Source organism: Oncorhynchus clarkii, chromosome 15, assembly GCF_045791955.1.
Source record: "Oncorhynchus clarkii lewisi isolate Uvic-CL-2024 chromosome 15, UVic_Ocla_1.0, whole genome shotgun sequence".
Lineage (NCBI taxonomy): Eukaryota > Metazoa > Chordata > Actinopteri > Salmoniformes > Salmonidae > Oncorhynchus > Oncorhynchus clarkii.
Genome location: NC_092161.1, coordinates 19,003,042 through 19,017,733, shown reverse-complemented (window position 1 = coordinate 19,017,733; position 14,692 = coordinate 19,003,042). Strand labels below are relative to the sequence as shown.

Sequence of the window (14,692 nt, the reverse complement as noted above, 5' to 3'; positions counted from 1 at the left end):
AGCTGTCGAGTAATTTCAAGGCAGCTAATGAGGAAACAGTAGTATCTTTATTAATCAAATGTTTTCCATGTCAGACTTTCAAACCTACGCTGTATTGCTCTGTTCATTTTATTTATATTTCTCGTTTGTACTCAAAAAAATTAGAAACACCTAATTCCACTTTTAAATGTGAATAAAAAAAATCCTAAGCATTACGTCAATAATGCAAAATAGCAACTGTCTCTGCGGTCTAAATGTGGCTTTACATTTTGGCCATCCCCAGAAGTATTCCTGTAATCTCAGGCCTTCATACTGTAATCTGTCACTCCATTCTCATTCACTGACAGTAGCCATGGTGATTACGTAAATGGCTGGATTTAGTTTACAATGGAACCATCTTCCACTCCCTGATGGCAAAAATAAGTGTGTGTATGTGGAAGGAGCATATCCTTTCCTCGCGGTGAAAGGACGTCAGAGAACTCAGTATCAATCCAAAGAATGAACTGCAGGCACTCTAGGAAATTAGCTATCCAGCCAGCGTGGCCCACAGTGAGAGTGCACTACCCCAAGTTGAGATCAGGCCCATGAATGCGTTTTTCAAATTTTGTCATAATACATTTTTAAAAATCCTCCCTTATTTTACAGAAACAGATAACTGAAATGCCTTAGTTGTTTCACTGACATTTTCTCCCTCTCAATAGAAACTATCTTTCTCTGGCTTTTCATGCTATCAACACCCTGGTGACATTACAACATCCTAAGCTTCTGAAGCCTTCCAGTATCACATCGGTCATCAAGCCAGCTCCTTGAGAAGACAGTGGACTTTATGTTAGATCCAAGCAAACTATCACACTCACTCCCACACACAGTTACTCACTGAGCTTTTCTGAAGACTTGCCACAGTTTTGGCATTAATTGTGCAAACCTACACTTTTAAATCACATCTACTGTAACTGTTTAAGTACAAATTGGTATTAGTGTGTATACAAATGCTGCCCGCTTACTGTTTCCCAAGAGGTCATGGGGCTCGGACTGCCTCCTCCCTGTCCGTCTGTCCGGCTCCTTCTTCTTCTTGCTCGCCCTCAGGCTCCCGAATCGCTTCATGGGGCACGATGGGACACAAGTATAGTGTATAAACCCAAATAGTACATATCCAACTAAATACGAGATATGATTCAATCAATCCTGAACAAGACCCGATTCAAGCATCAATGTTCACCTTGCAGAATCCGCACTTAAAACAAGCTGGGTCAATCTTCTCCTTTAGGAGCCCTGCCAAACTGATCCAAGGACAATACTGAGTAGTGACCGTCAATCCAAGTAGATGATCCCAGTTCTCTCCAATATAGACAGCGTGGAGAGACTGGATATTAGAGCCAGCTAGATAGTTCACAGTAGAAACACAATAGGAAGGGAAGCAGGAAAGAAATCAGGCAGGCAGGCTGAAAGCTTAACCCCCAGAGGAGAGCTGGTCTTATATAAATCTCCTTCAGCTCTGAATCGGCTATTCTTCTTAAATGCACCCAAGAGTCTCTCTCTCTCTCTCTCTCTCTCTCTCTCTCTCTCTCTCTCGCTCTCTCTCTCTCGCTCTCTCTCTCCAACAGCAACAGGGTCCCTGCTGCCGTAGACTGTCATGTACAGCTGTGTGGCTGGTGTTCCTTTAAAAAAGAGGCTGCATCACAGAGAGGCTGTAAAAGGAAACGAAACAAAACCCGCTCCCTCTCTCTCACACACACACACACACACACACACACTCTCTCTCTTTATTTACCTCTGACAGCCATTGGCTCTGAGCAAAGCCCTGACAACCCCCCCCCCCCCCCCCCCCCCCCCCCCGCCTGCCGCTCAAGCTCTCTTGTTCTTCCAGAACTCTCCATCTCTCTCACACAACACACAACTTTCCTGCGTAGTGTTTCTTTAGCATGTGATAGGGTTGATAGCAGGTATCTGACAATATAACATGGTTTTATTACAGAAGTGCCTCTGTTGATTTCTACTATCAGGAGGGACAATACGATGAATGTTCACTGATACGTAATATTTTTCAGTCAAGGGTCAAAGACACACACTCACACCCACTAATGCATGGACTAAGCCGATGCCCCAGGGACACGCATCAGTACCTGTAAGTTACAGACCACAGGTTAGTATGAGAAGGGAAAAGTGTGCTGGGAACTACCTGGCTAGTCATAGGTAAAGCCTGGGTGGTCCTGAGGATTTTTAACTTGAACAAGACTACCAATCTTGTTCAGGGAGACCATCATTAATACCACTTTTGTAAAAACCCAAAGCTTAATTTGTACTTATTAACGCACTCTCAATTGTAATATTTTAATCTACCTTTGGGCAGCATGTGCTGGCCCTGCCACCCGAGCAGTTGGGAGGGGGGGGGGGGAATAAGGGGGGGGATAGGGGGGACATCTTCCCTCTTTCTTTCTACGTGTCCTTGTTCTGTATGTCGTGTTTTGTATTATTTGTTCTGCACCCAGGACTCTGGGTTTTGTTGTTCCTTTATGCTCTTTTATGTTTAGATGAGAATTGTATACCTGTCTTGTATTATACACCATTCTTGTGTGTGTTTAATAAAAAATATTTGAAACAAAAAAAAAACAAAGCTTTGGAGACATTTTTTGTGGGGTTGAGCATTCTGCCTTCTGCATGGAAGAGCATTCTGCCTTCTGCATGGAAGAGCATTCTGCCTTCTGCATGGAAGAGCATTCTGCCTTCAGCATGGAAGAGCATTCTGCCTTCTGCATGGAAGAGCATTCTGCCTTCTGCATGGAAGAGCATTCTGCCTTCTGCATGGAAGAGCATTCTGCCTTCTGCATGGAAGAGCATTCTGCCTTCTGCATGGAAGAGCATTCTGCCTTCAGCATGGAAGAGCATTCTGCCTTCTGCATGGAAGAGCATTCTGCCTTCAGCATGGAAGAGCATTCTGCCTTCTGCATGGAAGAGCATTCTGCCTTCAGCATGGAAGAGCATTCTGCCTTCAGCATGGAAGAGCATTCTGCCTTCAGCATGGAAGAGCATTCTGCCTTCAGCATGGAAGAGCATTCTGCCTTCTGCATGGAAGAGCATTCTGCCTTCTGCATGGAAGAGCATTCTGCCTTCTGCATGGAAGAGCATTCTGCCTTCAGCATGGAAGAGCATTCTGCCTTCTGCATGGAAGAGCATTCTGCCTTCTGCATGGAAGAGCATTCTGCCTTCAGCATGGAAGAGCATTCTGCCTTCAGCATGGAAGAGCATTCTGCCTTCAGCATGGAAGAGCATTCTGCCTTCAGCATGGAAGAGCATTCTGCCTTCTGCATGGAAGAGCATTCTGCCTTCAGCATGGAAGAGCATTCTGCCTTCTGCATGGAAGAGCATTCTGCCTTCAGCATGGAAGAGCATTCTGCCTTCTGCATGGAAGAGCATTCTGCCTTCTGCATGGAAGAGCATTCTGCCTTCTGCATGGAAGAGCATTCTGCCTTCAGCATGGAAGAGCATTCTGCCTTCAGCATGGAAGAGCATTCTGCCTTCAGCATGGAAGAGCATTCTGCCTTCTGCATGGAAGAGCATTCTGCCTTCAGCATGGAAGAGCATTCTGCCTTCTGCATGGAAGAGCATTCTGCCTTCTGCATGGAAAAGCATTCTGCCTTCTGCATGGAAGAGCATTCTGCCTTCTGCATGGAAGAGCATTCTGCCTTCTGCATGGAAGAGCATTCTGCCTTCAGCATGGAAGAGCATTCTGCCTTCAGCATGGAAGAGCATTCTGCCTTCTGCATGGAAGAGCATTCTGCCTTCAGCATGGAAGAGCATTCTGCCTTCTGCATGGAAGAGCATTCTGCCTTCAGCATGGAAGAGCATTCTGCCTTCAGCATGGAAGAGCATTCTGCCTTCAGCATGGAAGAGCATTCTGCCTTCTGCATGGAAGAGCATTCTGCCTTCTGCATGGAAGAGCAGCACACGGCCTCAGAGCTACTGTTCTTTTCTCAGCCCCTGATATGCTAAAGACTATCTGAGGTAAGCTTGAGTTGGTTTGTGTGTAGGGAGCAGTCTTTTTTGAGAATGGTGATATTTCTTTCTTTGGGAAGTCTACGCTCAACTGAACACTGGCTGGAGCAGGGGCGCGTGTGAGAGGGAGAGCAGATTGTTTCGTCAACGCAGTTGTCGTCCTGGAAAACTCCACAGTTCAGCTGCTACCACACAGAGTCAGTTGTATTGTAAACACCATGGGGCTAATGAAGTCACAAAAGAGAATTAAAAAGCAACAACAAATCAACACTAACATTATAACACTATAATTCCACAAAGCTCTTTACACCTCCTACCTGGGAGCCAAAGTCCATAATTAATGTTGACAACAAAGAGATCAGGAATAACCTACTGAAACCAAACTTAAATTGCCAAATGCCCCCTCCATCCCCCCATTGATGCCCATTGCAACCCCAGAAAACTGTGACAAAGTAAAAATGGCTCGACTCTTCTTCAGACGGCAGTGTTTGGCTTATATAAAAATAATTAAATAGGCTCTGATGGATCTCCTCTCATATTCATCATATTCCTGTCTCTGCCCTGTTATTTTCTGTTTAGAGGGGCACTAATGTGCCAGTAAATCTCCAAACAACCTTATTTAAGTCAGATTTTTTATTCTTCTTGTGAGCGGGGTTTAACTAATCCCTCCCAAAATCTTTGACTTTCTTTTTTTTAAACCAAAATGCAATCAGGAGTACAGGCCAAAGAGAGAAGGGTGAGAGGGGGAGAGAGGGAGAGGGGAGAGGGAGAGAACAATATAGAGAGGTTGTGTGAGGGAGGGAAAGAGAGAGAAAGACAAAGAATGAGAGAATGGCAGAGACAGTGGGGCAGAGAGAAATAGCAAACAAGATGGAAAGAGAGGTTGTGAGAAATGTCCTTGACTTTGCTTGACCGCTTGGACATTTAGCTCGGAATCCTTTCATGTACACATTCAGCAGATAAAAATGTGTGTTGGGGTGTGTATGTATGTTGTTATCACTTGTCTTGCATCATGGCTTCAAGCCATGACATTTACCATTATAGTCCTTACTCACAGTATAGGTCCCTTACTTTATCACACTCCAGTACTAACCCTGCAGCACTGGGGGCTCATGGGAAAACATGTACATAATAGTTCAATACATTCATAAATGGGTGGGGGGTGGGGGGGTTCAATTCTGTGGGATTCTATGAAAACCTCATCTGCTGGCTGCTGAAGGTCAACTTGTGTTTCTGGACAGAATCCAGATCAGTCTAGTCCATGCTAATTACTCACCTGTTGACACCTTCTTAATAAAACACACAAGACTTTACAGAGTGGGAGCCATGTGTGGAAATGACCTACCTGTCTGTCAAAGCTACCTCTAATGCAGCTTGGTTTGAAGTGAGAACCTGGTGAACTTGCATGCTAATGCAGAATATGGCAACATACTAAGAACAAAATGACTATGTGAGGTCTGTACCAGAACTGTGTTCAAGGACTGTACCATACATGGGTTCAAGGACTGTACCATACCTGGGTTCAAGGACTGTACCATACCTGGGTTCAAGGTCTGTACCAGAACTGTGTTCAAGGACTGTACCATACATGGGTTCAGGGACAGTACCATACCTGGGTTCAAGGACTGTACCATACCTGGGTTCAGGGACTGTACCATACCTGGGTTCAGGGACTGTACCATACCTGGGTTCAAGGACTGTACCATACCTGGGTTCAAGGACTGTACCATACCTGGGTTCAAGGACTGTACCATACCTGGGTTCAAGGACTGTACCATACCTGGGTTCAAGGACTGTACCATACCTGGGTTCAAGGACTGTACCATACCTGGGTTCAGGGACTGTACCATACCTGGGTTCAGGGACTGTACCTTACATGGGTTCAAGGACTGTACCATACCTGGGTTCAGGGACTGTACCATACCTGGGTTCAGGGACTGTACCATACCTGGGTTCAAGGACTGTACCATACCTGGGTTCAAGGACTGTACCATACCTGGGTTCAGGGACTGTACCATACCTGGGTTCAAGGACTGTACCATACCTGGGTTCAAGGACTGTACCATACCTGGGTTTGTTGGCTTTCTAACACTTTAGCTGCGCTTGATTTAACCTGTCCAGATCTGCACGAGAGGAATATCCTTCTCTCCATCACTACATGTTAACTTCACAACAACAGAGTATACCGGTAACTATGGGTTGTGCTATAAGCAAAAGAGTTGCAAACTGTTAAAGTCCCAGGCCTGAGCCCTCCCCTATAGGGTGATTATAGGGTGATTGTAGGGTGATTAGCCAATCTTCAATGAGCACAAACACCTATCAAAACCTCTCCACGGCAACCAAGACTAAGCTCTCCTTGTAAGTCAAATAACTTGATATCTGTATTGAGAAGGGAAAATGGTCAGTAGTCTAACTACTGTTAATAAATAAATAAATAATATATGGCCTAGATTGTTTGCCCATATTTTTCACCCGCACACGGCAGTGTCGAAATAATCTAAAATGAGTGCAGGAAATGCAGAAATAGATGAAAATGCTGAGAAAAAGTTGAATTGAACAGGAATAAACAATCAGAATGGAGAAAGACCAATTGAAATCACTTAGAATGTGTGTTGCCACCCTAAGGTCACACACTACTCATATAGCAAATTTAGAACTTTTATTATTTAAAATATGAAATACTGTCAAATACCGTCATTCCGTCCAATTTTTTAAACACATTGATATGATATTTTGGCCATATCGCTCAGCCCTATCCAGGCCAACTATAAGGGTAGGTTTCCCACAATTCCATAACTAGAGCTCAGTATTACAGCAGAATGAAGCCAGCCAGTGCTGCCACACATCTACTGTCTGGTTCATGGACAGGCCACCAATGTTTCTTACACAACCAAACAGAATGGCTAACCACAAAACAAAATGACCACACACACATATTGTCATGTCCGTGTGACAGCATGTTTCTCAGCTCAGCAGCCCACAATCCATATAGCAAATCTGAATGATTGAGGGGTAAACTCACATACTAAAGTGACTTGCACCCATACTCACAATCCCAACATAATTACACATTCACAACTAAACATTGTCCTCCATCTGTTCTCTAAAGCACGTCTCGCAATGTGAATGAGAATGGGCCTTTCTCACAATGTGGCTGGGAATGGGCCTTTCTCACAATGTGGCTGGGAATGGGCCTTTCTCACAATGTGGCTGGGAATGGGCCTTTCTCAGAATGTGGCTGACAATGGGCCTTTCTCACAATGTGGCTGAGAATGGGCCTTTCTCAGAATGTGGCTGAGAATGGGCCTTTCTCACAATGTGGCTGAGAATGGGCCTTTCTCACAATGTGGCTGAGAATGGGCCTTTCTCACAATGTGGCTGAGAATGGGCCTTTCTCACAATGTGGCTGACAATGGGCCTTTCTCACAATGTGGCTGAGAATGGGCCTTTCTCACAATGTGGCTGACAATGGGCCTTTCTCACAATGTGGCTGAGAATGGGCCTTTCTCACAATGTGGCTGAGAATGGGCCTTTCTCACAATGTGGCTGACAATGGGCCTTTCTCACAATGTGGCTGAGAATGGGCCTTTCTCACAATGTGGCTGACAATGGGCCTTTCTCACAATGTGGCTGAGAATGGGCCTTTCTCACAATGTGGCTGAGAATGGGCCTTTCTCACAATGTGGCTGACAATGGGCCTTTCTCACAATGTGGCTGAGAATGGGCCTTTCTCACAATGTGGCTGAGAATGGGCCTTTCTCACAATGTGGCTGAGAATGGGCCTTTCTCACAATGTGGCTGACAATGGGCCTTTCTCACAATGTGGCTGAGAATGGGCCTTTCTCACAACACACAAGCATTTCTAAGGTCCTACGATGCTTTTCTTTATGCTTTCAGTTTGCCCTCCACAAGTTAGCAGTTAAGAGAGAGCAAAAACACTGCCTGAATTTGGAAATACAAATACACTGTAATCTGGCAAGCATTTTTATCTAGATATGGAGCAAGTATTCAGCCTCAGAGTTCCAGGGTAGTAGACGTTCATTCCTTCCCTAAGATGATCCATTATGGAATCCCTTTTCTGGACAGTGTGCAGAGAGATTTAGCCCAGTCATGTGGCTAATAGGGAGTTCCAACATTTACATGCACTCAGAGAACGTGGTGACTGTCACGCCGCTAAAATAAGGGCTTCTGTGACACCCTGGTGTCACTCTCCTGTTCCAGTGCTAACTGGCCAGTGAGCTGCTCCACGCGCGAGGACGCTCGCTGGCGATGCTCTGTTTATTTGACGGTTGCCGAGCGACTGGGGTTGTGAAAGGGGAGAGTGATTATGGGATTGCTGCTGGAGGGTTTAGGGGGAGCTGCTGCTGCTGTGTGGTCACTCGGTACACAGAGAATCACAGTGAAGCATAGGCTATACGAACACACACACACACACACACACACACACACACACACACATTTAGTCCACACAGAGGTATGCTTCACACTAACAAATATACAAACATTTAGTCCACACAGAGGTACAATTCATACTAAGGGATATAGAAACACAAAAATACACCATTGAAAAGCTGCTAGGGGAGGAAACCTCTAGAGTGTAGTAGGTGTATAGGTCAAGTCTGCCAACCCTGCACATAATGTGGTGGCACTAGTGACCCCAGCAAATCAGAACATTACAGTAAGGTACAAGCTTATGTATACATTCCTCACCCCTACCACCCTCACAACAACAGGCCCCCAAACCAGATCTTTCACATCTCTGAGGGGGGATCAATATGGTTGCCCTCCCCCCATTCTTCCATCCCCTCCTCTGTACCTCACTTTCATTTCAACCTCTCTACAAGTAACATGATCTACACTAACCTCTCTACCTGTAACATGATCTACACTAACCTCTACCTGTAACATGATCTACACTAACCTCTCTACCAGTAACATGATCTACACTAACCTCTCTACCAGTAACATGATCTACACTAACCTTTCTACCAGTAACATGATCTACACTAATCTTTCTACCTGTAACATGATCTACACTAACCTCTCTACCAGTAACATGATCTACACTAACCTTTCTACCAGTAACATGATCTACACTAACCTCTCTACCTGTAACATGATCTACACTAACCTCTCTACCTGTAACATGATCTACACTAACCTCTCTACCTGTAACATGATCTACACTAACCTCTACCTGTAACATGATCTACACTAACCTCTACCATGATCTACACTAACCTCTCTACCTGTAACATGATCTACACTAACCTCTACCTGTAACATGATCTACACTAACCTCTTTACCTGTAACATGAGCTACACTAACCTCTACCTGTAACATTATCAGCTTTCGTGTCTACCTTCCTTCTCTAGCTTACATTCTCCAATCTAGCTCTTTTCAACAAAATATTGGTTGCCGATAGCCTGCATACCTCAGCTTGAAGGTTGAAATGTTGCATCCTTAAACAGGGCACATAATCTTCTCTTTCCTTTTGCTTAACATACTATGTCATCTCCAACACCTGCTTAAGCACTGGACCGTTGTTATTGTATACTGTACTGACATGGCCAGTAGAGGGCACAATGTGTCTGGACTGAAACCACGGTGACGGGAGGGATTCAAGGTTGTTTGACAACACCTTCCTATGGCCTCCTCCAACACTCACCAGTGTGCGGTAACTTAGGACCACTGGCCTAGTAGCAGTAGGATGGGACTGCAGAATCTCAAGTACACATTTGTTTTAAAAGGTAGACTCAGGAACATGACATCATCATACAAAGCAAGGGGACTTCTTTCTCACAGACATCAACAACATTTAAATCTGCCAAGACTGCTACTATTGGCACTACCCAATGTACAGTACATACAGTGCATTTACCACAGGTGGACTCCAATCAAGTTGTAGTAACATCTCAAAGATAATCAATGGAAACAGGATGCACCTGAGCTCAATTTAGAGTCTCATAGCAAAGGTCTGAAAGGTCATAGCAAAGGTCTGAATACTTATGTAATAAGGTATTTCTCAAACCCTGTTTTTGCTTTGTCATTATGGGTTATTGTGTGTTGATTGATGAGGAAAAACATTTATTTAACATTTATTTTAGAATAAGGCTCTACAACATGTAGAGAAAGGGGTCTGAATACCTCCGGAATGCACTGTACATGGTAGATAAAAGCCTTTCTGCACTCCCTTACCAGGTGCACTCTACATTCAAGCGATCTGTACAGTCCTGTGACAATATATATAACCTAGCGTGCAAGAAATGGCACGACGTCTTGACGTCATTGCAACCAGTTTTTCCAGTGGGAACAATGATGTGTACACCGATCAAGGGCCTGATGTCTCTGCAGAAACCCCTAGTTATCTCTGGAAAAACAACTCCATCAAAACAAAATTCCAGCAGGTCCAGGGGTCTAATCGGACCTCCAGTGGCCTAGATATACAGACCACTCCTGTGTGTGTGTGCGCGTATCAATGGTGTGTGTGCGTGCATGTGCGTGTGTGTAAGTGAGAGACAGAGTGAGAGAAAGAGGGAGCAGTTGTTTTGACCACTTATGCTGTCTGTATGAGGTCAACCTGGCATTGTGCAACATATCTCGTAAGATTGTCCTACTGTCTGATGATACAGATTAATTAGGGTGCTTGTTAAAATCTCACTACTGCAATCTGACATACTTTTTAATTATTAGTGTGCTTGATGAAAACAGGAACACTACTGTTATTGGTGCGCTTGCTTCAGCAGGAGCACTAGTGTAATCAGACATACTGCCTTGTAAGTGTGCTTGAAAGCACACTACTGGTATCTGACATACTTCCAAGTCTATTATTCCGGAATCTCTTGCTCTTACATTGCTTATACTAGACAATTCAATAACTTTATGTCCCACAATTGCCATGTTCATTCATAGTAATGTATTTGACCATATGTTTTTTCCAATTCAAGACATTGCAAAGATTAACTGTAGAATAGGATTTTTTGTACAGATTTTGTACTGAGGAGCTTGGGTTATCATTTATTTACACACAGAAAGTGTAGACCACTCCAAGAACTATATTATCCAATATGGAAGAACTTCTCTAATACTTTTTTATTTACCAAACTGAGTATACAAAATATTAAGAACACCTGCTCTTTTCATGATATAGACTGACCAGGTGAATCCAGGTGAAAGCTATGATCCCTTATTGTTGTCACTCGTTAAATCCACAGGAGACAGGTTAAAGAAGGATTTCTAAGCCTCGAGACAATTGAGACATGGATTGTGTATGTGTGCCATTCAGAGGGTGAATGGGCAAGACAACAGATTTAATTGCATTTGAAAAGGGTATGGTAGTAGGTGCCAGGTGCACTGGTTTGTGTCATGAACTGCAGCACTGCTGGATTTTTCACACTTAACAGTTTCCTGTGTTTATCAAGAATGGTCCACCACCCAAAGGACATCCAGCCAACTTGACAACTGTGGGAAGCATTGGAGTCAACATGGGCCAGCATCCATGTGAAACGCTTTCGACACCTTGTAGAGTCCATGTCCCGACGACTTGAGGCTGTTCTGAGGGCAAAAAGGGAGGGGGTGCAACTCAATATTAGGAAGGTGTTCTTAATGTTTGGTATACTTAGAGTATATGAGACGTGTTTGATTGGAACCTCTGGATTTGACCTCTTCAATAAAAACTTCTACTGAACTTCATGTGTTGCATGGTTGTTGTATATGTGAGCCTTGTTATAGAAGTATATGGTCATGCAAATGGTTTTTGCGCATGCTCTTACTTTTGCAAATCAGGTTCTGGTCAATTAACAAACTTGTTTTTGTAATAAGGGAAAATACACAGATGTGCTGGTGAGAGCTTAGGATGTATTGGTTAGACCAAGGAGGTAGAGCAGACAGAGTGAGTGCTGCCCTAACCAATGCAAATTCTCATTGTCCCAGCAGAAGCACACCATTTTATGAATCAGAGCTTAATTTCACCTTTTGTCACCTGATGAAGATCCTTCTGCATGAAAACGTTGGTCAATAAAGGTGGTAATTGGGAGCATATGCAGAGTACAGGCCATTCGGTTCTTTCCTATTCCCAAATAACACATGACTTGCCTAGTCAAATAAAAGGTTAGATAAAAACAATAGTGACACTTGCTTTCCCAATATTGCAGTCAATATACAGTACCACTCAAAAGTTTGGACACACCTACTCAGTCAAGGGTTTTTCTTTATTTTTTACAATTTTCTACATTGTAGAATAATAGTGAAGACATCAAAACTATGATATAACACATATGGAATCATGTAGTAACCAAAAAAGTGTAAAACAAATCTAAATATATTATATATTTTAGATTCTTCAAAGTAGGCACCCTTTGCCTTGATGACAGCTTTGCACACTCTTGGCATTCTCTCAACCAGCTTCATGAGGTAGTCACCTGGAATGCATTTCAATTATCAGGTGTGCCTTGTTAAAAATACATTTGTGTTATTTCTTTCCTTCTTAATGCGTTTGAGCCAATCAGTTGTGTTGTGACAAGGCAGTGGTGGTGAGTAGGTGTGTCCAAACTTTGACCAGTACTGTATGTAAACATTGTATTTCTGTTGTACTCACTCCTTCTGCTCTACCTAGTTGGTCAAACTGCTCAAATATTTTATGTTACACACTGTGATAAATAATGTACATGTCTGTAAATAGATTGGTTGTTTTTGTGTTAAAAAAATTTATGAGCCAGAAGTACCTGCGGATACAGGTGTGGTAGACACTTCCAATGGTTGCCATGGGAGTCCTATCAGAGATGATTTTGGACCGGTAGGAGTACGATTCCTGCTTTTTGTCTGACCCGTCGGTTGTTTCAGGCCGGGTGAAAGGACATGTGGTTACATCTGTGAAAGTTTGGAGAAGTGGAATTGTTTGTATTTTTCGTACATCCTCCACCCAGAGGGGGCGGGCGCTGTGCTTCATGCGTCACGGGGCTCAACCTGTGTCTTGCTTTACTCTCCGGAGCAGGGAGCAGCTCAAAGGAGTGATCAGTGGGGTAGCGTTGAGTGTAATGGTGAATCAAATAAAAAAAAAATATTCCTAGGACCTCCTGGGTGGCGCAGTGGTCTAAGGCACTTCATACATCGAAGTGCCTTAGACCACTGTGCCACCCAGGACGTCCTAGGAATATTATTTTTTTTATTTTGGATGGGCATTGTGTCAAGAAGCAGTGCCGCTTGTGCGGCAGTTGGGTTGTGTATCAGAGGACGCATGGCTCTCGACCTTCGCCTCTCCCGAGTCTGCACGGGAGTTGCAGCAATGAGACAAGTTTATCCCCAAATAAAATTGCGGATAAAAATAAAAATAATAATAATAATATTCCTGGTATTTATGATGCACGCCATTTGGTAAGATGTAGACCGGTGGGAGATTTGAGATTGAAAATACTCTGTGTCTTGTTGAGCTTTGACACAGAGTTTCTAGCTGACAAGGTCAACTTAGGTTATATTCGCTATTCTGTGAGGGCCTATGTTCTGGGGTAGAATGTTTCCAATGCTGAGGCAGTGAAGAGAGTAGCCCAAGGGTGAGTGATTTGACTGGGAGCCCCCAGTGAGTAGGCCTGAAGAGAGAGAGAGATCCAGAGAGGATGAGGTTTAGTAAGGTTGGATTTGATGCGTTTATAGCCATTGTGATCAACTGCACTGCACTGATGGAGTGGAAATCACAGAAGATAGATGTGGTTGTTGCAGCAGCAGATAAATATTTGGGTGTGAGAGATTTTAGTGCAGAAGATCTTCGGGGAGTAGACGGCCTGGTGTAGGATTGTTTAGGTGTTTTGATGGTTGTGCAATTTAAGATGATCCCCTTTATTTTGTGCCCAAAATTGACAACCTGAACACTGAAAGGCGCAACACAGAGTCTAGTTTGCCAGAAATTCACACGAAGAAGAAGAGATTCTAGAGCGGTGACTGAGCCTGAGTTTTCGACCACCATCAACAAAACACAAAATTGTGGAATTTCTTGTGGAAAAATAGTTTTGCATCCCTCCAATAAAGTTCCAGACACTTGCAAAATATATGCCATGGTGCATCGAAGCTGTTCTGGCTCATGGTGGTCCAATTAAGACACTTTATATTGATGTTTATTATTTTGGCACTTACCTGTTGGTGTTTGATTGTAACCTCTGGATTTGACCTCTTCAATAAAAGCTTCTACTGAATTTCATGCGTTGTATGTGTGAGCTTTAATGTAGAAATATACCAGACTGGAAAGTTAGGCAAATAGTTTTGCTCATGTTCTTACTTTTGCAAATCAGTTTCTGGACAATTAACAAACTTGTTTTTGTAGTGAGGGGACACAGGTGTGCTGGTAAGACCATTAGACTTTTTGGACACTACCACTACAGCCTTACGGAAGAAAAGACTGCTCCGACAATCCAGGTTAGAAATGTCTGAATTTCATCATTTTTTAAGTTTAAATGGTTGGATTGTTGTAAGAGACTAGACGTTTAAATAACATTAATGTTTAGCATGCTGTTATATATTTAAAATGTACCTAGATTTTACTTACGTAAAAGCTCAAACTGTTTATTGTGAATAATAATATTTGATTAAAACCCTTAACATATAGTAGATTAACAGATAATATCTGACTTTGAGGAGTTGTAAACAAATTACTCAGGTAAAAAGTCTTCCTGGCATGATTTAAAATACCATAATACTACCATATGGCAGAATTAAATCGCAACACATACA

At 43.2% G+C, this 14,692-nt stretch overlaps 1 protein-coding gene across 4 annotated transcripts in view; it reads right to left on the bottom strand.

The window, feature by feature from the left end:
• Positions 1-14,692, bottom strand: part of LOC139367009 (5'-AMP-activated protein kinase subunit gamma-2-like) — a 97,407-nt gene that overhangs the window by 44,714 nt on the left and 38,001 nt on the right. Inside the window, exon 1 of one of the 4 annotated variants that reach the window (XM_071104861.1) lies at positions 984-1,215. The exons of the other annotated variants lie outside the window; for them this stretch is intronic. Coding sequence (XP_070960962.1) covers positions 984-1,083 — 100 coding nt within the window. The 5' untranslated portion in view covers positions 1,084-1,215. Of the gene's footprint in view, positions 1-983; positions 1,216-14,692 lie in introns of those variants that run through there. 4 annotated transcript variants of the gene reach the window in all.